General features: G+C 35.0%; 1 protein-coding gene across 1 annotated transcript in view; it reads right to left on the bottom strand.

Moving 5' to 3' along the window:
• Positions 1-27,793, bottom strand: part of CFAP69 (cilia and flagella associated protein 69) — a 58,770-nt gene that overhangs the window by 11,254 nt on the left and 19,723 nt on the right. The window contains exons 6-16 of the mRNA XM_052639025.1: positions 25,849-25,947; positions 22,736-22,885; positions 22,457-22,634; positions 20,664-20,787; positions 18,214-18,262; positions 17,996-18,117; positions 15,161-15,377; positions 12,198-12,362; positions 9,023-9,141; positions 7,249-7,367; positions 414-495 (exon numbers count right to left, since the gene is read on the bottom strand). Coding sequence (XP_052494985.1) covers positions 414-495; positions 7,249-7,367; positions 9,023-9,141; positions 12,198-12,362; positions 15,161-15,377; positions 17,996-18,117; positions 18,214-18,262; positions 20,664-20,787; positions 22,457-22,634; positions 22,736-22,885; positions 25,849-25,947 — 1,424 coding nt within the window. The remainder of the gene's footprint in view (positions 1-413; positions 496-7,248; positions 7,368-9,022; positions 9,142-12,197; positions 12,363-15,160; positions 15,378-17,995; positions 18,118-18,213; positions 18,263-20,663; positions 20,788-22,456; positions 22,635-22,735; positions 22,886-25,848; positions 25,948-27,793) is intronic.

Here is a 27,793-nt window from a genome sequence, read left to right as displayed (position 1 = left end):
TTCTATGACACACTAGTCTTCACATTACCTACAAATCATACATGTTTTTTTTTTTTAATGTTGATCTTTCCTTGTTTGTCAAGCTAGAAGTAATTAGTAAATGATTATTGACTTTGAAGTAGTCTAGCTGTTTCTTTAATTTTGTGGGGAAAAATCCACATAAAACAAATTCCTTTCTGTCATGTGTTTGGGAACATTCATCTAAGTAAACCAATTTCTTCACTGGAGGAATTTTCAGACTCTTTATTATGCCAATGCACATTATGGAACTCCAAGAGGGATTTTTGTTTAAAACAAACATTTAAACTCTATTTGGAGGCACATTTAATCACAGAGTAGTGTTCTGTGATACTCAGTTTGTAAAGACCTAATAAAGACATATTTAATTTTTGTTAAACAGTTATTGTACTTACTGCTAATAAATCCAAAAGGAGAAAAATGCCTTCTTTTTCAAGAAAGTAATCCTCTGAGGGGTAACATCCCAAAATGCAGCACCTTAAATAAAAAGGAAGGTAATAACAAGGCTTTACTGGTAAATTCAATTTGTGAGTTTATTTCTATCAAAAATATCTTTTCAAAGAATATTTTTCTTCATTCTCTCAAATCAGTTTATTTCTTTGCTTAAAAACTGAACTTTGAAGAGACTTTGCCAGTGTAGTTTAACTTCAACTATTTAAAAACTAATCCCAATTGTTTTTCATTACTGCCTATTTTCTGTAGATGCAGTGTTCTCCTTTGCTTTCCCAATGTTAATTATTCCTAAGGTCTCCTCTGGTTGCTCTATGAACTATTTCTTCAAGCTTTATTCATTTACTGTCTTTTACAGTGCTGGCATACCTGAAATACTTGCTTTTTTAAATTGCTTTTAATTACATCTTATCTTGGCATGAGATTATTTGCTGAAGTGCCTGCTGTGAAGTGCCTCATCGAGTGAGGGACTGAAGTTGTTGCCAGGGCTCCTTTCACTGTTTTCCTGGGTTGCAACAGACATGGGCTGAACAAGCCGCTGCTGGTGGTGGTGGTAAATTGAGCCCAATCTCCCTCTAGTCTTCCCAGGAATGGCAAGCCTGCTGGGGTTAATCGAAATCTCTTTTCTATTTCATGTGGTATTTATTTATTTATCTATGATTCAATAATAATATGATAATTATTTAACATGGCTCCCTCTTGGGGAAAAAAAAGAGAGAGACCTGTTTCTGCTGGCTGTTTTGTGATGGTGGTTGTGTGTGGTGGCAGATGTGAGGATTGGTACATAAAGGCCATCAGCTTGGCCTCTTTCACTCATGGGCTTTCAAGTTTTACCACCTATGGGTATGAGTCACACTTACTTTGTTCCCACTTTTGAGGTAGTAACTCTCTCATGCCTATCATGGCCTGTCTTTTGCCACCTTAATTCAAAGCATTATTGTAATAATAAGAGAAAAAAAATAGAACATCCTTCTCTGTTCAGAAATTAAATAATATATTTCTAAATTTCCTAAAGATTGAAAAGCAAATCACAATGAAAACTGGAAAACAGTTTGAATTTAATGATAAGAGCATATGGAGCCTTGTTGACTTCACAGGAGAATTTACAGCCTTAGATGGATATATTAGAGCAGAACAGTTGAAAAATCTATGATCTTAGCATCTATCTCAAGAAATAGAAAAGATAAAACTGAATGAAAAAAATTCCACAAAATTAATTAAATAGAAAAATAAAATAGCATAGAAACAATGACGCAACAATTGATTCTTTAAAAAGACTAATAATATTGATGTCGATCAACCCTGATGAAACCCATCAAGAAAAAAGAGAGAAGGCAGAAACGACTAATACCAAGAAAGGAAAAGAAAGTATCACTTTATATCCTACAGACATTAAAAATACTAAGAGGATATTATAAATGCTCACATAGCAGGAAATAACAAAAATTTAGACAAAATAACTAAATCCCTATAAAAAGACATCAGAACCTATGAAAATCTTAACAGATATATACATATTAAAGAAATGAAACCTATACTTTAGCATCTTTCTACAAAGAAAACTCCAGGCATAGACAACTTAATTGGTGAATTCCACAAATTACTTAAGAAAGATATAAAAACAATCTTATGCAAACTCTTTCTAGAGAAAATAAAATGAAGGAATACTTCCAAACTTGTTTTCTGAGGTTAAAATAAACTAGACTCCAAAACTATTCAGGGAATATTAATAAAAAAGAAATATTAAACTTACATTAACATGGTATTCTCTTCCCCAAATCTAAAAATATTTGCTAATTGAATCCAGCAACATAAAAAATAAAGACATAATACACCATAACCAGTTCAGGCTTATTCAAGAAATACAATGTGATGTATCATATAAACAGAATGAAGGAGAAATATGATACCTCAATAGAACTAAGTGTTTGATAATATTTAAAGTCCTTTCATGATGCAAAGGAATAGATGAGAACTTCTCTTATTTAAGTTTCTAAGAAAGGGAAAAAGATCTGATGCCTGGTATTACCAATTAAACACCGAACTTTGTTGTTACTGCTGTTCAGTCGCTAAGTTGTGTCCAGCTCTTTGTGAACCCATCAACTGCAGCACACCAGGCTTCCCTGTCCTTTACTATCTCCCAGAGTTTGCTAAAACTCATGTCCAACTTATTTATTACTAATCTATTATACAAAGGTATTTGAAGGTATACAAAGGTATTTGTGCTCTAGTGAAAGACACAGATAAATAAAGTCATTTATCTTTATCTTAGTATGAGATATCAAATAAAAAGGGATAAAACATCAAGTCATTTTCTGCAGTAACCACTGAATCCCAATATATTGGTATATAGCAAGGATGGTACTCAATACTCATGTCTGAACTTTTTACTATGCTTAATACAGCACCTTGGTCAATAAGACTTTGCTGTTGAAACTAAAGATCAGGTTATCATGTTATCACTATATCCTTCTCTGTAGTAAAAAAGAAACTAGATAATTGATTAGCCCCATTGCCCATGTTTATCTGGAAGAGAGCTGAGTATTCCAGCTCTGTATAAAATGAGAGAATTTCCAGGGGATAAATCTAGTTACTTTATCCTTTGGAAAGTAATATTCATCAGAGTTTTCCTACTACCCCCATGTTTATTGCAGTATAATTGGAATTTTTAATCTGTGTATAGTTTCTGTATATAATTTGGTGAGTTTGGACATACGCAAATACTTGTGTTGCTATCATAACAATCCAGGTAATAAAAACATTCATCACCTATTAAAGTTTCCTTATATCCCTTTGTGTGTTTTTGTTGGTGGTGTTTTTTTCGGGGGCGGTGGAGAATAAGACCATTGAACATATGACATCTACTCACTTAATAAATGTTTAAGTACACAACATCTTACCTTAACTGTAGCCACTATATTCTAAAGCAGTATGAGCAATGTGTTATACTGCAGATCTCATCTCTGGAACTTACTAATCTTGTATGACTGTAACTTTATATCCATTGAACAACACATCATGACTCCCTCGCTCCATCATTCTACATACTCCATCATACTACATACTATTATCTACTTTTACACTTTTGACTATTTTAGATGCTGTGTTTAAGAGAAATTATGTATAAGAGATATCCTTCTCTGAATGACATTTCACTAGCATAATGTATCCTATGTTGTTGCAAATGGTAGGATTTCCTTCTTTTTTAAAGCTGAGTAATATTTCACTGTATGTACATAACACATTTTCTTCATTAATCTGATGGACATCAGTGTTGTTTCTGTATCTTTGCTATTGTGAATAGTGAATAATTATTCACAGTGAACAATGCATCATAGAACCCAGGATGCAGCTATCTTTTCAAGATACTGATTTCAATTCTTTTGGATATATTCCCAGAAGGGAGATTACTGGATCATATGGTAGTTCTATTTTTCATTTTTTGAGGAACCTCCATATCGCTTGCCATAGTGATTGTACCACTATGTCTTTCACCTCTTGTTTATGTTGATTTCTAAGAACTTTATTTTTAGAAATTACAAATGTGATTGTTTCTAATTTCCTCTTTATTGTATAGTTCATTACTAGTATATAGAAATGCAATTGTCTTGTATGTTAATTTTGTATCCTGCAACTTTAATGAATTCATTTATTAGTTTTAACAGTCTTTTGGTGGAGTCTTTAGTGTTTTCTACATATTAAGATCATGTAATCTGCTCTTGTCTGCTCTTGTCCCAGGGACGGGGGAGCCTGTTGGGCTGCCGTCTTTGGGGTCACACAGAGTCAGACACAACTGAAGCGACTTAGCAGCAGCAGCAATCTGCAAACAGATGCAAACTTTACCCTTTTTTTCTGATTTGGATGGTTTTTTTTCTTTTTCTTGCCTAACTGCTCTGAGTAGAACTTATGGTACTATGTTGAGTAAAAGTGGTAAGAGTGGGCATCCTTGCCTTGTACAGATCTTAGAGATAAAGTTTTTGGCTTTTCACCATTCAGTGTGATATTACTTGTGGCCATTTCATAGAGCTTTTATTGTTTGAGGTAAATTCCTTCCCTACCTAATTTACTGAGAGCTTTTAATCATCAAAGGGTGTTGAATTTTATCAAATGCTTTTTCTGCATACATTGAAATAATTATGTGATTTTTGTCCTTCATTCCATTAATGTGGTGTATCACATTGACTAATATGGATATATTGAACTATTCTTGTTTTCCAGGGATAAGTCCCACTTGGTCATGGTGTATAATCCTTTTAATGTGCTGTTGGATGCAGTCCAATATTTTCCAGAGCATTTTTGCTTCCATGTTCATCAGGGATTGGTTTGTAGTTCTTTCTTTGGCCACACTGCTTGACTTGCAGGATATTAGTTCTACCACCAGGGACTGAACCCAGATTCATGACAGTGAGAGCACTGAGTCCTAACCCCTGGACTGCCAGGGATCTCCTGGTTCTCTCTTTTTTTAATGATGCCTTTATCTGGTTTTGATATTATGTTGATGCTGGCCTCATAAAATGAGTTTTGAAGTGTTCTCTATTCTCCTATCTGTTGGAAGAGTTTAAAAGGGACTGAGGTGAGGTGAAGTTGCTCAGTCGTGTCCGACTCTTTGCGACCCCGTGGACTGTAGCCTACCAGGCTTCTCCATCCATGGGATTCTCCAGGCAAGAATACTGGAGTGGGTTACCATTTCCTTCTCCAGGGGATCTTCCCGACCCAGGGATCGAACCCAGGTCTCTCACGTTGGAGGCAGATGCTTTAACCTCTGAGCCACCAGGGAAGCCAAAAAAGGGACTAGTATTACTTAAATTTTTGATAAAAATCACATGCGAAGCTCTCCAGACCTGGACTTTTTTGGTTGGGAGGTTTTTGATTATGGAGTCAATCTCTTTATTGTTACTGATCTGTGCAGGCTTTCTATTTCTTCTTGATTCAGTCTTGGTAGATTGTATATTTCTATTAGTAATTTAGGTATGTTGTGTTTTTACTTTAGTTTGCCTTGAGAAATCTTCTAGTTTCCTTTTTGTTTTTGTCTCCAACCCAATGGTTATACTAAAGTGTGTTGTTTGATTTCCATGCTTTTGTGGATTTTTCTGGTTTCCTTTTGTTATTAATTGCTAGTTGAACTCAGTTGTAGTCAGAAAAGAATGATTTCCATTTTCTTAAATTTGTCTAGGCTTGTTTTGTGACCTTGTACATGACTTACCCTAGAGAATGTGCCACATGTGCTTGTAAAACAAACAAACAAAAATCTCTGTGTCTCTTCTCAAAAATACTCTAAATACTTCACTTATGGCCACCAAATGTGTAGGTTTTTTCTATACCAAACAATTCTTCAATTCACAGTGGACATCAACTGGGTATCCTCCAATTCAATTCAATTCTGAAACTACTACCTAGAGTTAGCATCCAGTCTCACAGGTTAAAAGCTCAGTCCCACAAGATTATGCTGCTTTCCTCCTCCCAAAGTTAGATTCTAGTCCAGGTTGTCACCTGTGCTTCTGACCAATCAGATGTAGGGTAGCTCACAGAACTCAGGAAAATAGCTTACTTACTAGATTACCAGTTTACTGTAAAATAATATAACGTGGGGACAGCCTGATGGAAGAGATGAACAAGACAAAGTATATAGGGAAGGGGCCTGGAGCTTCCATGCCCCTCTCAGCAACTCCACATGTTCACTGACCTGGAAGTTCCTCAATCTCATAGTTTAGGATTTTTATGGAGGCTTCATTGTGTAGGTATAAATGAGGAAATATCAGTGGCCATTGGTGATTAAACTCAATTTTCAGTCTCTCTCCCCTCCTTGGAGGTTGAGGGTGGAGCTGAAAGTTACAACCTTTAAGTAACTATATAGTTACTTCCCTGGCAACCAGGCTCCCATCCTGTGGTTATCTAGGGGCTTTCCAAAAATCACCTTAGTACTATAAATTCAGATGTAGTTGAAAGGGGCTTGTTATGGATAAAGAAAGATACTACTTTCATCTTTATTACTCTGAAAGTATTATAGGAACTAAAAATAAAAGACCAAATAATGTAATAAAAGATGTTCCCATTGCTCTTATTAAGAAATTACAAGAGTTTGGGGAGTTCTGTACTAGAAATGGACCAAATATAAATTTTAAAATTATAAATCACAATATTACAGTGATTTAAAAATGTGTTTTCTGCTGTTATTGGTAGAATATTCTACATACACTCTAGTCATGAGGGTTTTTTTTTTTTTTAAACAAATGTGTGTGGTGTGGCTCTCATGAATTCCACCCAAACAGAACAAAAGAAATGTATAAGTGTTAATGATATATGAAACTCAAGTAATTTCCCCCAAGACAAAATTTCATAAATTGATGTTAAGAAAGCAGTTTATTTATTATTTGCCCTTTGGAATGCTAAATTTTTTGGAAATAATATTGACTAGGAAATACCTAATGAATTGGTTTTCAACTCTTTAAGATAAGATGAATGAGGAATTCAAGAGTCTTCATATCCTTCAAAAGGATATGAAGAATACTATATGAGGAACAGTAGATGCTCTGTGTTTTCCCAGGCCAGGCCAAAATGGAAAGCATTCAAATCACAAATATAAGGATCTAAGTTTAGATACAAGAATGGTTTTTATATTTGAGTGATGGACAAGACTACTTTCCAAGGTATACTTGTAAGTATTATTTTTGGACTATTGAAAAGAAAAAGGCTTGTCTTTCTTCTGCAGTTTTGAGGGAAGAATATGGATACATAGCTAGAGAGGTAATTTTCTTTTACTGTGGGTACAGCCATACTCACCAAATGCTGTCTAGTGTACTATAAAGAAGTACATTATAGCCTAATCCACTCTGTAACTTCTTGGGGTCTGTTTTCATTACATGAAGAATTATATCCACTCCTCCAGTTCCAAAAATTTCCTAAGAGATTTATTTACAATTATTTCTTGAAATAAACAAATACTCATTTCCTTTCCCATTTCATCTTATCCCATAAAACTTTTCAACTAGGAAAATACAACATTGTTAAGAAAACAGTGTGTATGGGCATGCTCAGTTTCTCAGTCATGAACTCTTTGTGACCCTATGGACTGTAGCCCACAAGAGTCCTCTGTCCATGGGATTATCTCAGCAAGGAAAATAGTACAGTAATACAGGTTTGTTTTTTTAATTTTTACTCACTTTTCTCAGGAACTTAAGACAAATTATTGTAAAGTTGGTCATTTTTTAAGAGAGGATACCAATCAATATGCCAACTTAATGCCCATTTATATTTTTCCTCTTTCTCTTTCTTTAAAAAAAAACCCCATAAGACTTGTCCCATGGCTTTTTTTTTTTTTCACACTGTAGTGAATGTAGTCTAACATAATGTCAGATAAGTACCAGATAGCAACAACTAATTTAAGGGGTTAAAATTCTATTACGGAAGACTTTCTAATGTTTCCAAGAGAGAAATAATCAATAGCAGTTAAAACTTTTAATAATTTATATAAAGTTATTACCAGTTAATATTTGTCCCATACTAAGTATCTTTCTTATAGTCCTATTATTCTAGTCTGGGTCCCAGTAAGCAAGACTATGAGTATTTTCTAGAAGAACATAGACACAAGATGATAGAATATAAGAAGTTTCACAAAAGCTTGGAGCTGGGTATGTATTTACTGTTCTTTTGGCTTCTCCCTCAAATCACTGTACTGAAGCCTTCATAATTTTTAATTTTTACTTTTCCCAATCTGTATTATTATATAAGTTATTAATCTCTGAGACTCAGAGTTTTCTAAGGCATTAAAAAGATCAAAAGGAATTAAACTCTTTTTTAACTTTTAGTTTTAGGTATGAACCCAATTGAAACACAAAATGGCATTTATAATGGTACAGCCACTTTGGAGAACTATTTGCCAGTTACTTCAAAACATAACACCTAGCTTATGATTCATCAGTTGCACTCCCAGGTATTTACCAAAGAGAAATGAAAGCATTTTTTTCCCACAAAAAGACTAGTGCAGCAACCTTAATTAAAGCTTTAAACATAGTAGTCCCAAATGGAATCAGCCCAAGTGCTTATCACCAAGGGATAGAGAAACAAATTTTGGTATACAATGAAATACTATTCAGCAATAAAAAGGAATGAATTATTGATATATGCAACAACATAGATATATTTCAGAAACATGGTGCTGGGTGACAAAAACCAGAACTAATAGGGTAGATAATTATGTGATTCTATTCATATAAAGTTAAAGAATAGGCAAAACTAATTTATGAAGATAGAAACCAGAACAGTGGGTTGCCTAGACGCAAGTAGGGGCATGGCTGCTAAGCAGCATGAAAGAATTATATAGAGAAAAAATTCTATATATTAATTAGGATACTGGTTAAATGCATGACGTTTGTCAAATCGAATGATATACTTAAGATCTATATACTGTATGTAATTATACTCTAATTATAAAAAGAATATTAAATCTTCGTAAGATTAAAAAACACCAACATTTATGGACATTTACTAAGAAATAGTTCCTAATGTTATGTGATTGAAAGATCTGAACAAAACTTTGATTCACAGGCATACATACCTTCCCAGGAATATGATGTTCACAAAGACCAGACAATATAAGTAAAATATCAGACTGAATTTCCAGAAGAATGGCCTCTTCCTTATCATTATACTTGCTTATTGTATTTTTAAAGATTCCTGATTTGAAGAAAGTTAAAGAATGTAAAGTTATTGAACACTGCATTTTTATTTTGATCAATTACTGTTCTGAAATTCTTATAAAATTTCAACTAGAACTATTTTTAAAAGGGTTATTTTCATTGCATGGTTTCCTAGAAGCTGTAGACAGATGATAAATGGATTCTTTGAGCTCTCAATACAATCAATATTCTGATATATATATATAGAATTTCTAGTACATAATTAATTGAATATCATTAAAAGCAGCCTTTTACAACCTGACACTTCATCAAGAAAAGAAAACTGTTTAAAAATATGCAATTTCATGAGGCAAAGACACATGCCTTTGCAAAAATATGACCAAAATACTGATCTTATCTTGCCTCATCTCTTCTTATCCTTATGATTAACAGGGTCAACTTTAAGTAAAGGTGGACGAGTGCCCTAAGTATGTTTTCTATTTCTGTTACTTCTTTCTGTGTTGTCTAATTATGTCTACCCGAAGGCATCTTTGACAACTTAGGCAGCAATATTCCTATGTCCTTTAAAAGTTCTCCCTTGCTTCCAATCAAAATTTTAAAAGACTTGAAAATAGTCACACTGATGGAATGTCATTCACAAGAACATTTTGCTTCAGAAAAGGACTTCTCCTTTAAACTTTATATAAGGAACAAAAGTCACTTTTCTTCACTTAAAGTGAATCAAAGGGAATTAGTATTAACAGCAAGGTGTAGAGCTATGTTTCAAAGTAAAAGGGCCATGGAAACTATAGCCTATTTCCATAGTTGTCCCTGAAGGGAAAGTTCTTGGTCCTGTTATGGCGAATTACAGGTAAAGGATCAGAGTCTAGGAAGGCTAGTTGAGTGTGCTGGAGGCCAGGGCAAAGGTATGCCATGGACAGAAGACCTATGTTCTCTTATTAGGACACCTTCTAGGAATCCAGTTTGGCTTGCCTCAGGTCTGCTTCTCTTTGCTAGATTAACTCCTCTTCCTATCTGTGTACGGGTATGTCACTTTCCCTGTTATCTGTAATAAATGTTATGTTAATGCTGAATTATTTTCTTAATATTTATCCTTTAACTCCCTACATTTACCCTCCCTGTGTCCTGTTTTAAATCATTAGATATAATTCTTTCATATTTCCTCTTTCTAAAATAGCATTGTATATATAACTTCCCTAATCCAAACTACTGATAGCTCCCCGTGCTTAAAGTGGATGAAGTTCAAACTCTATTATTATCTGCCATTCAAAACTCTTTCTAGCTTGGCCTCTGACTAAACACTTAACTTTATCTCATAGTATTTATCTTCATAAAACTTTGACTCCACTTAAACTCTCTCTGAACAACCATCATGTATATTTTGGCTTCATGTCTTTGCTCATGCTGTCCCCTTGTGTGAAAGACCATTTCTTTCTCTTTTTCCCTCTTGAAACAGCCTTACCTTCACACCCTAACTCATAAAGTTTCCTGTTAAGAATTGCCCAGCCTTGAAAACTACCTTGTGCCATTTACTCTCTGTATTACTCACTAGGTGCTTTACTGATGGTGCAGGGTAACTCATACTATCTTTCTATGACATATATCTTTCCTTTTGTTTCCATTAAGGCAAGGTCCTGGGAGTTCTGCTCTATACATATTTATGACATCAGTGCCTAGACAACAGGTGTATAAACATTTGTGTTTACAATGCAATTACTATGTGTTGAGCTTATTACTACTATGGAGCCCTCTGTTAGACTCAGTAAGAGAAGAGCCTTACCACTAGGAACTCACATAATAAAGATCAGCTTCTTTCAAGTTAAAGGGATAAGGTCCTAAGAAGAAAAAAACCTTTGCTATTTGCTTTTCCTTCCCCACTTGCCACCCAGGTAAGATTAAGACTTCTTCCTGGATATATGGAAAACTGTATTCATCCTGGTAGGCTGGGGCCCTAACATTGAGTTCTGCATAATGAAATGTGCACAGAAGAGATAAAATCTACTTTCAGGTTTGGTTATCCTAAGTAAACTCATCAATAACGTGAATGTTTTTGCCTAGCCCCTTTTTTCAATATCCTCACTTTCTTTATTTATAATATTATTAGAGGGTACCACCCCAATTCAGGCTTCCCTGGTGGCTCAGCTGGTAAAGAATCTGTCTGCAATGCAGGAGACCTGGGTTCAGTTCCTAGGTTGGGAAGATCCCCTAGAGAAGGGAACAGCTACCCACTCCAGTGTTCTGGCCTGGAGAATTTCATGGACTCTATAGTTCATGGGGTCACAAAGAGTAGGACATGACTAAGTGACTTTCACTTTCACCCCAATCCACTACTGATGGAAGAGTGGGCACCTGTCTTAACGGACAAGAAAGTTTTTGAGTAAGCATTTATAATTAACTGACATCCAGCAGATTATATCACTTACCCATGTGGTAGTCACTGAACATGAGTATGACTAATATAACTCTTACTTCTCAAAGTCAGGAAAGGTTAGGGCCAGATAACTATTTATTATTTTTTAATAACAAAAGGCATAAAGTTTTAACTTTAGGGGTTCTCAATTTTTTGAGAACTCAATTTTGAGCTCAATTTTGAGCTCACATGTATGAATGTTGGGGATAAAGTGACTTAGCATTGTCAAATCTAAGTTAAAAATTAAGGATATCCTGATATTTCACACCAGAAAGCCTATGTAAATTTCTGAATACACCAGTGTACCAGTGTTCTGGTATGTCAAATGCACTGGAAAATGTAATGTTTTCCTCTTTTAAAATGACTCCAAAAGGTCTGGCCAAAAAGTGGTGATCTTACTACTAAAAGAATGAAACATAACAATAGTCCATTAAAAAAAGGATAAAGATAATCCTAAATGAAACCATATCCGAATTAAATAAACACATGTTTAAAGGATAAGTAATCATGATGTTTCAGTAAAGACAAACTAATTTATACCAATAGTATGAAACAAAAATCAAGAAATATTCAGGAGTTTGTCAGCTATCGGACAAAATAAATGTATAGAAAAACATTTCAAACAAAATTTCTAATTTATAAAAATCCTACTTTCATCAGGACAGAAACGTGTTATGTTTTACCTATTAGTTGCTGAATTGCTCCCTTTTCACACAGATCCTTGTTTATAGTATCATTCTCAAGGTAGACCATGGCTCTCAAGAGTCTTAAACTGTAACGCATCTGGGCAAACTTATTGCCACGGCCACCTGCACCATGAAAACTGTTACCATGACTAAAGAAGGAATCTGTAGGAAAATATTAATAGTTTAGTTTACATCAAGAAATTTATACATTATTTCTGTCTATATAAGTTTAAAGAGATGGTAAAATTTTGTCATACTTCAGGGTTTTCCTTTTTAGGGAAGTAAATGTGATTTCGATTCCCCTCCTCTATTTCCTGTATGTGTTTTAAAATTTTACTCAAATGTATCATTATTGCATGTATCTTTTGTCATTTATTTTTTTATTAACAACATTATGCTTTTAAAATTATTCACATGGTTACAAGTAGATCTAGATCACTCAGTTTTAACTGTTTTCCACATCAACATTATAAATTACGTTTTATCTGTTCACTAGTACAAACTGCTAAGATGAACATTCTAGTTCATGTCCTCTTGTTCCCACAAAGAAGTGTTTTGCCTGTGACACCAGAATCCTGTAGGGTACACCCACATGGAGTTCTACTCACCTTGCCAGACTGTTTCCCAAAGTGGTTATATGAATACAATGTATAAGAAATAGATTTTTTTCCTTGATCTATTAAATGTGAAATAGTAGTTCACTGTTATCTTAATTTGCAGAGCAATTACATTTCCTCTGTAGTGCAGTGGGGTTGAATGTCTTAAAAAAAATTTTTTTTTTTTTTAAATTTGAGATTTTCTCCAAAATTTTTGAAGAATTTTCTTGGCAAACCTTATTCTTTGTCTACTCTACGGAGTTATTTTCTTTTTGATATTTAAGAGTTCTTTATGAGCCTGAATTCCAATTGTTTATCAGTCAGAGGGGTGAATAAATATCTTCTCTCAATTTGTAAATTGTTATCTTATTCAGATTCTGTCATTCTGTCACACAGATATTTCTGTTTTACAGTAATTGATACATTTAATAATCTTTTATAATCTTATAAATAGTTTAAGCTCTTCTGTTTTTTAAAAAAATCTTTTTTCACCCTGTTATCATAGAGATAACTTCCCATGTTTTCTTCTAAGATTTTTACAGTGTTTCACATTTAGGGTTTTAGTTCATTTTGCAATTAACTTTTTAAAACAAGTTGAAAAGATCTAATCTTTATTTTTTTCACAGAGGGCCAACTGCCCAAGCACTATTTTTTTCTCATTGATTGGCAATATCATCTCTGATAATTCCCACCTCCCATATATTCCACTTCACTGGTCTATTCCAAGTCTAGTACAATATAATTTTAATTACTATAGCTTTATGGTCAGTCTTGATAAGTAACAAGACAAGTCCTCTTTCTCAGATATAATATGCATTCTTAGAAAGGTTCTTTTAGAGGTATCTTTTTGTTTGGTGCTAAAAAAAAAAGTTCAAAATACTATTCGCAGTAATGTGTATAGGTTTAAAAATGTGCGTTCTGGAACTAGACTCCTTGTATTAAATCCTGGCTCTGCTACTTACTATTTGAAAGCGACAAGTTATTGAACTCCTCTGACTGAGTTCTATCTACTGACCTACAGGACTAATAACAGAACCTATAACTCCTAGATCTGTTTTGAGGCCTAAATGATTTAATATTGTTGAAAGGGTTGAGGCCTACCTCACAGTAGATACTCAATAACTGTTAGCCATCAGGCTTCCTTCGGTTAAGCAGCACTACCCTTTGCTTTTTTTTTTTTGGTCTTATAGATTTCTATAAATATAAATGATATAAAGCAAATGCAGGAGAATTGTTTTATTTAATGTGCAGGAAAGATTGAGGGCAGGAGAAGGGGAAGACAGAGGATGAGATGGTTGGATGGCATCACCGACTCAATGCACATGAGTTTGGGTAAACTCTGGGAGTTGGTGATGGACAGGGAGGCCTGGTGTGCTGCGTGTTCATGGGATCACAAAGAATTGGACACGAATGAGTGACTGAACTGAACTGAATTTAACATGACTAAATTTAATAACTCATCATATTACAAGCTAGAGAATAAAAATAAGCCATAGTTTTCTCTCCCTCATTGATAAATGAGTGCTATTCCTGATCTAATAAAAATACACCATGTAAAATTATTTCCAAAGCAAAGTTACTACCAGAAAAGAGAGCAGTATCTTCCTTATAAATTTTTTAAAAGAATGTATTTATTTCCCTTCTAAGAATTATGAGAATTGAGATGAAACAGTCATATAGATTATGGCTCTTGTTAATTTAGTCGGCAATATGTGGCTAGAGATCTAGATTTGAAGCTCCATAAAGGTAGGATTTTATTATTTTGAACATAAGTGTTTCTTTAGCAGATAAAATATGGTAACTAGTAGGCATTCAATAAATATTTGTTGAATGACTAATTACAATATTATAGGACAGTATAATTATTGGATAGGTCTAATAATACAAAAAATTTAAATCAGTTTAAATGAATGATTTCTTTTACTGAAAGGTATGTATCAGGTATAGCTAACATTTACTAACATCTGACTCTAAATGAAATCTCAGACTTTTTTTTTTTAAACAGAATTTAAATATATTAAAATCACTGAAGGTCAGATCAACACTTTTAGTTCTCCTTTTAATTGTATTTCTTTTTGTATACCACCATTCAGTTGAAGGATTCCCTGGTGGCTCAGAGGGTAGAGTCTGCCCGCAACGCAGGAGACCCAAATTCTATCCCTAGATTGGGAAAATTCTCTGGAGAAGGAAATGGCAACCCATTCCAGTATCCTTGCCTGGAAAATTCCATGGACAGAGGAGCCTGGCGGGCTACAGTCCATAGGGTCGCAAAGAGCTGGACATGACTGAGCAACTTCATTTTCACTTTTGTTCAGTTGAAATGTGTAAATTGGAATTTTGACAGGAATCGGAAAGCCCACTTACCTTCATTATCACACCATGCTAGAAATTCAAGGACTTGAGCATTTCCACTATAGAACATGTACTCGTCTATTAAAAAAGGAGCCACTGATGACAAAGTGGCAATTGCGTGCAGCTGTAGTTCTTCATACTGTGCTGCAGACCATTCAAGTATTTTGTGTTTCTCAGGCCTTTTAACATAGGTAAACAAAGCCAAAATAACTTTGCCATCAATTAACAGCTACGAGACAGGCAAAAGTACTATGTTAGAGACATAATTAAAACAATTTAAGGAAATTTAATAAAAGATTTCCAATTTGATGTGTTATTGATGATTTCAAAATATTTCCTTCCTAAAGATTCCAAGCTATGTTAAGTACCAAAAACTAAAAAACCAAAACCCAAACTCAATAATAACAACCGTTCACTATGATCCCCCTTTCAATAATACATAATAAGTAGTAATTTTAAAACCTATATTACTTATATATGCAGTTTCTATAACTGTAGAACTGCTATAACATAGCTCCTGCTTATCATAAAACCACAAGAGTCAAAAATTTGGGACAAATAAGCTGGTGGTTATTTCTGCCTTCCTTGCTTTTCTAAAAAAGAAACCTTTTAGAAACTCAATTGTATATTTGAGTTGTATACTTTAAGAAGTTATACACTTCAAGAAATCAATTTGACTATGGCTAATTTTTAAGCATAGCCAACAGAACTTTTACAAATACTCTATCTAGTTTGTACTGAATCCATGATTTCAATAAAAATAAAAAGTACAATGCTATGATAATATGACAATCAAGTTAATATTATAGTTGATTCTGATTGATACATACTTATGGTTCAAAAGATAGTAACACACCATGTGCTATATTCTATTCAATTTTTTTTTCATCTGGCATTATTCTACAAAGACATTTTCACAACAGCATCTATGAATTTTTCTGAAATTTATATTATTCCACATGGAAAGAGCACAAGATTTAGAACTGAGAAAGCAAAAATAACTATTAGTTCTAGCATTGCTATATTAAGTGAATAATTTTTTTGAAATACTCTGAACTGTAAGTAATAGTACACATATTCATTATCACTACCACTACTGAGCCACAAACACAAACAAATGACACACAAAAAATTGATTGATTCCATTGCTTACATCTGTGCTTTAAGTAACTTACCATAGTCTTTGTGCCATTTGACTTTGTATCTGTCATTTTAATAGTTATATGATACTCCATTGTAATAATAAAACACATTCTATTGATTTTCTATATGACATTTCAGAAAATACATTTAGGTTCTACAGAGTACATGTTTTTGATATGAATAATAAAGTTATAATTGTAAAGACAGGCTTTTTCCTGAGCATTTTTTGGTATATTCCTCAAACTGTCATTACCAAAAATTTTTCATAGTTCTTTTAATCCTCATAATAATTTCATGAGATAGGTATGTTTTCTATTTTGAAACTGAGGTAACTGGAATTGAGATAAGCTAAAATACTTATTCAAGATCACATTACTAGAAAGCAAAGAAACGAGTTTACCTGACTAAAGCCTTAATCACCATACTATACCACTTTTATATTATTACTAATGATGTTAATAGACTGAATGCCCCCCTGGAACTTGAGTTTTAAGACTAAAATGAAGTTTCAACTAATGCAGTATTAACTAAACAGATGGAATTGTTAGTAAGTAGTTATTTTTTTCTATTACCTTTTACAAAGCCTTTATCTTAGTCTCACAAGAGAAGGAGGAATTGAGCCTCAGAAAGTTCAGATGACTTTGCCAAGGTCATATAGCAAATAGGTGATAATACAGGCTGAAATTAATTTCCAGTGTTCTTCAAATTACGTCATGCTTTATTTAGGATATAAAGTATTAAGATAATTCATGGGTTTTATATATCTATATATGAGTTAGTCACTCATATTTCAACTCTTTGTAACCCCATGGACCGCAGCCCGCTAGGCTCCTCTGTCCATGGAATTCTCCAGGCCAGAATACTGGAATGGGTAGCCATTCTCTTTTCCAGGGGATCTTCCCGACCCAAGGATTGAACCCAGGTCTCCTGCATTGCAGGTGGATTCTTTACTGTGTTAGCCACCAGGGAAGGCCGAGTGTATGTATATATGTGTGTATGTGCGTGTGTGTATACAAGGAGGTTAGATTTGTGTGGAGAAAAAGCAGGGTCATAGGGCTTCAAATGGGCATCACAGAGATAAGCAATTTCTTCTAGCATTAAATCATCCCTTATTACTATGGTCAGAGAGACTATTAGGCTGGGTGGGCCTATATGGATTGCCTTTCATATTATGTTCTCTTTTTAGCAGCTCTAAATATATAAATAAATCTCCCAGGTTCTCCTGCTTTTCCTTGATTTGTTTGATTTTATTTTAGGTAAAATCACTATTCATTAATAGATATGAAAAATTTTGAAAAGGTGAAATTCCAGTGAATAAGAGTTTGTTACTTAGGCAATGGCACCCCACTCCAGTACTCTTGCCTGGAAAATCCCATGGATGGAGGAGCCTGGCAGGCTGCAGTCCATGGGGTCGCGAAGAGTCGGACACGACTGAGTGACTTCACTTTCACTTTTCACTTTCATGGATTGGAGAAGGAAATGGCAACCCAGTCCAGTGTTCTTGCCTGGAGAATCCCAGGGGCGGGGAGCCTGGTGGGCTGCCATCTATGGGGTTGCACAGAGTCGGACACAACTGAAGTGACTTAGTAGTAGTAGTAGTAGTATGGTAAACATATGAGCTGATGAAAGATTTGCAGCTGTGACTTTTAAAAAATTATACTACAAAGTGAGACAATTTTAATTTTTGTTTTGATTACTTTTTACCTGTATAGTAGATAAATCTTTACATAAGATCACAATTATATTAAACAGCAATTTCTTCAACTCAAAATCTTCATAGGAATTAGAAAGTTTAAGACCTTTTACCAAAGGATTTTGACTTTTAACTGTGAGGGAGAAAAAAAGGTAAAGGAAAATAAAAGCTGAAATGATGTATAAGACATATTAAGATAATTATAACTTGAAAGTTTTATGGTTTTTACCTTCATTAAATGTTGCAAATAATATCAAATCCCTGGTAAAGCCAGACTCCTAATAAAAATACACAAAACAAACAGATGGATGAATTCATTATATGTAAATTAGGTTACAGATTCCCATATTTACTTAATATTTAAGTATATTTGTCACATTCTCCTTGTCATTGATTTGAATTCATAAAGCACTAATAGTAGGAAGGGATGAAAGCAAGAAAATAAAAGCATATAGCCAGATAAGCCTGTAATTTATTTAATATTAAACTTAACTTTGTAGGTCCTAAGAAATATTTTACATTATTCTATGAATATTTTGTAAGATGCTGTTTAAAATTTGTTAGGAACCTAAAAATGTATTACTACAAGTTACTTAGTTAATTCCATAGCTTCAGTTGAGAAAAGAAGGAAAGAAAATAGTTATTTTCAACAGCTTTCCTTCTTAACACCCCCCAGCTCCCCATCCTGACATCAACCACTCTCATATATGAAAGTCTTGGTCAAGAGAAAACAAACAATTCCTATTTAACCCGAAAAGCCCTGAAGAATGACGAGAACTGCAAACATTTCAGCATGAGGGAACTCATTCCTGACAGAGATATTCTAGGTGGACTTTGTACACTAGGAAGAATTTATAAGACAAACTTTGGGCTCTTGAGCTTGCAACTATATATTCTTACTACTTTAAGATCTACCTGTTTTCTTTAAAATGTGAAGATGTTATATCTGTTGATTCACATTCATGGAATTCACCCTGCAAGGATGCTAATGAGAATTTATTGACTGACCATGGGCTTCCACAAAACATAGGTCCACCTACATATTGCAGCCTTGACTAGGAAGCTATGTAGGTAATGAATGAAAAAATGACTTTTAGACTGAGGCCAGGCCCTTGCACCTTAAAGAGATGCTAAAATTCAGGGTAAACCTGTAATCTTAGTGGTTTGAAGAACCAGAAGACAGAGGCAATCACAGGCAACCTGTGGGATAATATCAAAGAAATTAAACATAAGTATAATCAGTTTCAGAAGGACGGGAGAGAGAGAATGGGGTTGGAAAAATATTTAAAGAATTGTGGTCTCAAATTCTCCAAGTGAAAGTGAAAGTGTTACCTGCTCAGTCGGGTCGACTCTTTGAGACCCATGGACTGTAATCCTCCAGGCTCCTCTGTTCATGGAATTCTCCAGGCAAGAATACTAGAATGGGTAGCCATTCTCTTCTCCAGGGGATCTTCCCAACCCAGAGATTGAACCTGGGTCTTCTGCATGGCAGGCAGATTCTTTAGCACCTGAGCCACTGAATAACTGGTTTTTCCTTAAATTTACATACTCAGGAAATTTAAATCAAAGTTGATAAGTAAATTTAAAGGAAATCAACCCTGAATATTCATTGGAAGGACTGATGCTGAAGCTGAAGCTCCAATACTTTGGCCACCTGATGCCAAGAGCCATCTCATTGGAAAAGACTCTGATGCTGGGAAAGATTGAAGGCAGGAGGAGCAGGGGATGATAGAGCATAAGAAGTTGGATGGCATCACCAACTCAATGGACATGAGTTTGGGCAAACTCCAGGAGATGGTGAAGGACAGGGAAGCCTGGCGTGCTGCAGTCCATGGGGTCGCAGAGTCAGACATGAGCAAGCTACTGAACAACAATAACATATTCAGGCAGATCTATGAATCTCAACCAGGGCAAATACAGAGAAAAATCACATCTTGGCACATTATAGTAAAACTGCTGAAAACCAAAAAGAGTGAAAATCTTGAAAACAGAGGACAAAGTGATGCATTTTACATAGAACAGCAAATTGAAATAATGACTGCTTCTTATAGAAAACAATGGAGGCCAGAAGACAGTGGAATGATATCTTTAAAGTGCTAAAATAGAAGAAAAATTGCATCTAGAATTCCATATTTTGTGAACACAGACGTCAAGAATTAAAGTTAATTAAAGCTATTCTAAGATACAAGAAACTAAGAAAATTTGTTGCTAGCAGTCAGCAGATCTGCATCACAAGGAATGGTGAAGGAAGTTCTTTGGGTGAAAGAGATGATAACAGTTAGAAACTCATATCATCAGGAAGAGATGAAAAACATCATGAGTAGTAAATACGTGAGTAAATTATAGTACATGAGGAAGATCTCAGCTGTCCAAAGGGATGCAAAGAAGAATTGGCAGAGTGCAAGTATACTGGTGACCATAACGATATAACCTGGTATTTACAATCAAGTACATAAATGTTGGGAAGATCCCCTGGAGAAGGGAAAGGCTGCCCACTCCAGTATTCTGGCCTAGAGAATTTCATGGACAGTCCATGGGGTCACTCAAAGAGTGGGACATGACTAAATGACTTTCACTTTCACATAAATGTTACACCGTTTAGGACACCTTCCTCCTCCCTCCTCCCTACACCCACTGCCTCCACAATTAAAATTAAAATGCAATTTGATTTATACTTACAATCATTGGTGCCCCAGGATTTTGAGATATAATTGTTGTGATCACTAATATGTCATTTCTAAGCTGACGATCATAATGACTAACGCCTCTTATAAACAGATTTTTAAATACTTCCTTCAAAGCCCTAAAAAATAAAATCATATCTTTAAAGCCATATTTCTATGGAAATACTCAAGTATTTCCCACCAAAATCTCCCTTTTTCATTCATTTCATTCATTTCAAAATATTTCTAATCTTTTCTCTTTCCAAATCTACCTGTAATTCCCTGAGGGAGCAAATAAGAATCTCTCAATCGAGTCTATACATGGTGGTCAAAGTGACTTTTCTAAAATAAAGATTCAGTTACATCATTCTTCTTTCTAAAATTACTTAAAGGCTTTTTTCGTTTGTTCTCAGGATAAAGTCCTACCTCTTTACCACGGGTTATCAGGCCTTCCATGCTATGATCCCTGCTAACATTGTTAGCTTCATCTTTCACTATTCTACTCTGTATTTTCTCTCTCACTATATTGAATTTCTTTAAATTTTTCAGTTTTACTAAATTCTGCTTTCACTTCTCTTCCTCTGTCTAGGATGCTCTCTACATGCAAAACTCTTGTGTTGCTAACTCACATTTAGCATTCAGATACCAGATTAGGGTTTGTTGTGAAGTGTTCATTAACTCTCCAAGTATGGGTTAGGTTCCCTGTACAATGGGCATTTGCCACTCTATCTTCTAGGACCTGCTTGCTCTTCTTATGATAACAGTATCCTTATTTTTATTTAGGCAGTCACTCTTTCCCCACTTTTGGTCTTGTGATGCTGCCTTTAACTAAAGGGAAGCTAGTTAGAACATTTCTTCTTTCTGTCACTAGTAATTCACTCTGGAACGGGCATATGGTCAGCACCAGGTTAGCAGGAACTCAGAAAATTTTTCTTTGAGCTTTTGGTATAGGAAGTCTTCTCTTCTGCTTGGTTTGGGGTTGTGATGATGTGATACTAGACTTCTTAGGTCTAACCATATGGATCTTGTGACTGAAGCCAACACAGTGGAAAACAGAGAAGAGAGATGAAGAGGGCTCAAGTCCTGATATTTGCTGAGCCTTGAATACAGCTGCATATGAAATCAGTTTTACCCTTGACTCTGTAGTTACATGAGCTCATAAATTTCCTATTTGGTTTGAATCAGTTGAGTTGCAAACAAAAATGTACTGATCTACCCTCTTCTGGAGAACATGAAGGACCTTGCAATAATTCTCTTTCATAACGTTTAGTATGCTCTCTTTTAGTTGCCTATTTACTTGTCTGTCTCTCTTAACATAAAGTGCCATGAAAGCCACGGCAGTATAGAGACCATCTCTATACTGTTTCCAGTTGTACTTCCACAGCCTAGTACTGAACCTGGCACAGAGCAGACAGTAATTATTTGATAAATAAATGAATAAGTAACTTAAAGTCTCACTCATGTTATTGCTAATGCTTACTGCAATATCTGGAAGAGAGTAAATACTCAAAAATAGGTTTACTAAATGAACATATGAGATAGTCCTTTTAAATATATAATTTTACTTTATATATACTCAAGGACACAATTTACTTTTGTTAACAAGCTACTTTAAATATCTTCCACATAGAAAGAAAAGACTTGTTATTATGCAAATACATTTATACCGTGGTACCAAAAAAAAGTCCTGAAACAGCTATCACATGAATCAAAAACCTAATTGAACACAAATTTAAACAAAGAGTTTAGTTATGTCACCAGCTATCATTTTAAGGCTAAAAACATTCCTGTCTAACCCCATATACTTACAGCAAACATTTCAAGTTACTAAGCTGTTGTATGACTTCTTCTTTTGAAGATTTTTCCAGTAAGTTCCAAAGTATTTCAGATGAACGAAATAAAAGTTGTCCAGAGGGATCTGGGTCGTTGAGGTGAGCACAGATTCCACTGGCTGCTTGTGCTTTCACCATTAAAGTACAATTAACTTCTGAAAATAAATTCTAAAATTGTTTTATAGACTCGACATTATTAGATAAAAACAAAAATAGTTGAGAATGAAGTGTTCAGTTATGTACATAATATACAAACCAGAAGTTGAGAGGTGCTGCAGAGCTTTAAGTACCCAAAGTTTCTCAACAAGTTGATTTTCAAGCAACTCCAAAGACTGGATCATTGTTTTTGCCAGTCCTCCAACTTCAGCCATTTTAATCTTATATGAGGAACTAGCCTGCTGGTAACCTAACAACAATTAGTGAATAAATATGTGCAATTATTTCACATAGAAATCATCTACATTAAACAAAGGAATGAGTAATTTATCACTAAACAGCAACAACAACAACAACAAAAATTTTTAAAAAGTATATGGCAAAGGGTTGGACACGACTGAGCAACTGAACTGATACGGCATTTTAAAATGGTATAGCACAGGGTAGGCAGACTTACTCTATAATAGGCCAGGTAACAAGTATCTTAGGTTTTGTAGCCTATAAGGTTTCTCTCTCAAATATTCAACACTGCTACCATAGCACGAAAGCAGGTATAAACTGTATAAAAATAAGTGGGCATGGCTGTGTTCCAATAAAAGTTTATTTACAGAGGGCTGGTTTTGGCTCAGGATCCACAGTTTGCTGATCCCCAGTGTAGAATTTGAAATAGGACCACAGTTTTGGAGACATATCTTAAATGCTAAAATGAACATTATTTCTTGTCTCTAGATACACTTTTCCATAAATGAAAATGGCATGATTACAAATACTAAATGTATTCATATTCAAGTCAATTCACGACTTTAGTGCTTTCAAGGGGCCACAATTATGCAATTTGGTGATGTAATCTGGCAATGAACATATAATGCTATTCTGATAAATGCTAGTGAAATATAATGGTATTTTAAGGAAGCATGATTCTTGGTGATAATAGCTCCCATGAGCAACACCACCACCTCTCCTGTGATACAGCTGCACAGGTGGTTGCCCAACAATCTCTCAACTCAAGAGAGATTAAATACACAGCAGAGGGTACCTGCTTCCTTGAGATGCAGCTATTTTCCGTTGTAGTGATATACTATCTACCTCCCTGATTTCTTGACTTTTGAGACCAACTAGATTCTTTGCCATGGTTCTGAGATGTCTGTTATTTCATCTTTATGCATTTGATCTTTAGCCCTGGACATGGCCCTGTCCTTTGCTGTGATGGGTTCTCTGGTATACCCTAGCTATTTACTTTAGGTGTATAAAAAGTAAGTATAAAGAGGAAACCAAACATTGCATAATTTCATCATTCAGAGATAACAACCTTAACATTCTGGTATATTTCTTAGAGTATTGATATTTTAATGTATCATATAATTTTAACAATACACTATATGTAGAATTTTATATTCAATTGTAGCCGCTAAACATTTTATTGTAAGCCTTTTCTCATTCTATAAAATATTTTCCCAAATCATGGTTTTTTTTGCATAATAGCCTGGTTGCATGCCTATACTTTGTGCTTACAGTATCTTTATATATTTAGTTTACATTTATATAGAAGGATATTGTAATATTAAGGCTCATGAACCTGATTCCTATCCCCAGGGATATGTCTCATACAATTGCCCTACCGATGACTTTTCAGCTGTGGTCCCAAATATCCAGCCACGCCATCACCTGAAACCAACTGTGTGACACAGCTACTGAGAGCACTGCCTAAGGTTTCCAATATTCACAGCCTGGTTAAATTAAGATCAGCCTCACTTCTCTGCACCGTAACTCCTCTGTCTTATCTTATACATCATTTGTTCCACCCCCCCCCCCTTTTTTTTTTCTATCTTAAAAAGACAGTGGATATATTGCCTAGGTTAACCTTATGCTTGTACTCTTAATTCCATCCTCTCATGTTTTGGGAATTTCTTCCTCTCATTTTCCATATACTAGCTTCTTGTATCCTAAAAATTATGAAAAAAAAACAAATATCTTCTTTGATTTTGCTACCAGTTGAGTTGTTCTCCATCTTCCTTCTTTTTCTTCTCCATCTGATCTTAATACATAAGTCGGCACTCACTGTCTCTATTCTCACAATCCTCTCATTCTTTGGTCTTGTATCTGTCCTATTTATGGCAATAGCTCCACCAAAGATGTACTAGAGTTTTCCAGATATCACATCAGTTGGTAATTTGACTCTTCAATTACAGAAGCCTCTACAGTATTTGACATTAGGACTACTTCCTTCATCAAATATTTCATTCACTGGCATACAAGACATGACGATCTTTTGCTTTTCATCCTCCACTTTGAACCTTCTGTCATTGCCAATTTCTTTGGATCATTTTTTCCCCCTGGATCTCAGTATGGACCCTCTCCATGCTGTTATTCTTGGTCCTTTCCCATTTACATGTTTTATCTCCTGGAAAAACTCAAGCATCTAGATGGTTTCAATTTTCATTTCTATTTGGGTGAATTCCAAACCTGTATTTCTGTTAGTATTCAGTGTCTACTATCTATCAAACACTTTCTCCTGTTTATCTCATTGATAGCTCAAATATGACAGTTAATAATCTCTCTACTCATTTCTTCACTTCAGATGTCTTCCCATTTTCCCCTATTATAAGTAATCTTTTTTTTCTACCAGTGTCTTTTCACCTATCTTAAGGAACAGAGAACTTTAAAATGTATTTTATATCTTCTCTCCTTTCCTAAATTGATTATAAATTATGGAAACTATGAAGGTAGGAAATATATCCTAAAGTAACATTATATCCTCCATATAGCAAGTGTCCCCTATCTTGATACTACCCATTTCAGTGTGACTCATTATACCATTATATATTAAAATTCCTTAGCTGTAACATGCAGCATTCTTTTTCCAGAAGTGGTGGAGAATGTTATTAGCTTTGGGGATCTAACATTATAAACGTTAGAAAAGAATAATATTATCAACAGTATTAAATTACATTAACAGTAATAATTATAATTAAACTAGTTTGGGTTTAGCCTTAAAAATTTTGTTATAAATATTTAACATCAGAATATCTAAAGTTGACAAAAACATAATTTTTCTGTTTAAAATGACCGAAGAGCTTGAGACTGCCAAAAAAGCCTGTTTTTGATGTGTTGCATTTATGATCCCCACTCTGTTTTTACAAGTTCAAAGAGATATGAGAATGTTCTGTTTTATAAAGACACAAGTTATTACTGAAACAGTATTGAAAACTTTACCTGTAATATGCTTTTTTGGTGGTTCTGCATGATAAAAGTCAATAATACACTTACAAATTTGAATCCTCAATTCAGAATTTTGTATTTTCATTAAGTCACCTGTCAGAAAGATGAATGAATGCTGTTTAATAACAATGACATATGTTTATCTACAGTTTTAAGAATAAAGTGTAACATGATTATTAAAATATCAGCAGAGATTCAAACTGGATCATGTAATTTTAAATACATACACACATACACACACAAAACACCCTATCTATCCTTGGACAAGAATCAACTCAGCCTTTCCTTCCCAAGAAGAAAAGAATGGTAATTAGCAGCTAGAACAAGATTGCCTAAGATTAAATCCTGCTTGACCACTTCAGTTCAGTTCAGTTCAGTCGCTCAGTGGTGTCCAACTCTTTGCGACCCCATGAATCGCAGCATGCCAGGCCTCCCTGTCCATCACCAACTCCCGGAGTTCACTCAGACTCACGTCCATCAAGTCGGTGATGCCATCCAGCCATCTCATCCTCTGTCGTCCCCTTCTCCTTTTGCCCCCAGTCCCTCCCAGCATCAGAGTATTTTCCAGTGAGTCAACTCTTCGCATCAAGTGGCCAAAGTATTGGAGTTTCAGCCTCAGCATCAGTCCTTCCAACGAACACCCAGGACTGATCTCCTTTAGGATGGACTGGTTGGATGTCCTTGCAGTCCAAGGGACTCTCAAGAGTCTTCTCCAACACCACAGTTCAAAAGCATCAATTCTTCGGTGCTCAGCTTTCTTCACAGTCCAACTCTCACATCCATACATGACCACTGGAAAAACCATAGCCTTGACTAGACGGACCTTAGTCGGCAAAGTAATATCTCTGCTTTTGAATATGCTATCTAGGTTGGTCATAACTTTCCTTCCAAGGAGTAAGAGTCTTTTAATTTCATGGCTGCAGTCACCATCTGCAGTGATTTGGGAGCCCAAAAAAATAAAGTCTGACACTGTTTCCACTGTTTCCCCATCTATTTCCCATGAAGTGATGGGACCAGATGCCATGATCTTTGTTTTCTGAATATTGAGCTTTAAGCCAACTTTTTCACTCTCCTCTTTCATCAAGAGGTTTTTAGTTCCTCTTCACTTTCTGCCATCCTACTACCTGTATAAACTTGTGTCTCAGTTTTCTCATCCATAAATTGGTATAGAAATAGTTACTACTTTAAAGATTGCTGTGAGAATTAAATGAGTTAGCCTGAGAAAATGGCTGAGAGTTTTCCTCCCTAGCTAGTCAGTAATCTATTGCCTCTAATAATGTATCCTTTGCTTAGAAAAGTTCCAGCTGAGCTCTGCCCCCTCAGTTTATTGACAGACTGGAAGATAGTGTTTCTAGGCAGTCTTTCGCCTGCTGGTAATAATTTTATGTTCAAGTTATTGTGGCGGGGATGGAGGATAGGGAAGATTCCTTTTCAGTCATATTTAAACAACTTCTGAATTGGCTTCAGCCTATACTTCAAACTGGATTGCATTTGCTCTGGCGAAGTCCTCCAAGTATGATCCCTAAGAGAATCTGAAAATGACCAGTGGGATTCTGAAAATGATCCATGCCTTCTGGGCACCTGCAGAACAACTGCAGTCAGGAGAATCAGCTTCAGGATGGAAAAAGATCTGCTTGGATTCTCTGAGGGAAAGAGATAATTAGATCTCCCTTGAAGATCTGTGTTTTGCATTAGGTCTTGCATAATGTTTATCTCTGAGGGTAGTCAGTGAGTGGGTAAGCAAGTGGACAGGAGAAGGGAGCATGAAGGAGACAGCCTAGCTTTAGGAGAATCTATCTGCAAAAACTAACACTGTGGGGGAGGGTGGGGCAGGGTGCTGGGAAAGACAGGCTTGAGATTATTCTCTTAATTTTTTTGGACTCTCCTTTGTGGTTGAAAACTCACTAAGTTTTGAAACAAATTAGGCAGCTGGAACAAC

Source organism: Budorcas taxicolor, chromosome 4 (assembly GCF_023091745.1).
Source record: "Budorcas taxicolor isolate Tak-1 chromosome 4, Takin1.1, whole genome shotgun sequence".
Classification (NCBI taxonomy): Eukaryota; Metazoa; Chordata; class Mammalia; order Artiodactyla; family Bovidae; genus Budorcas; species Budorcas taxicolor.
Note: the sequence above shows the minus strand (reverse complement) of the source record. Positions and strands in the feature narration are given on the sequence as shown.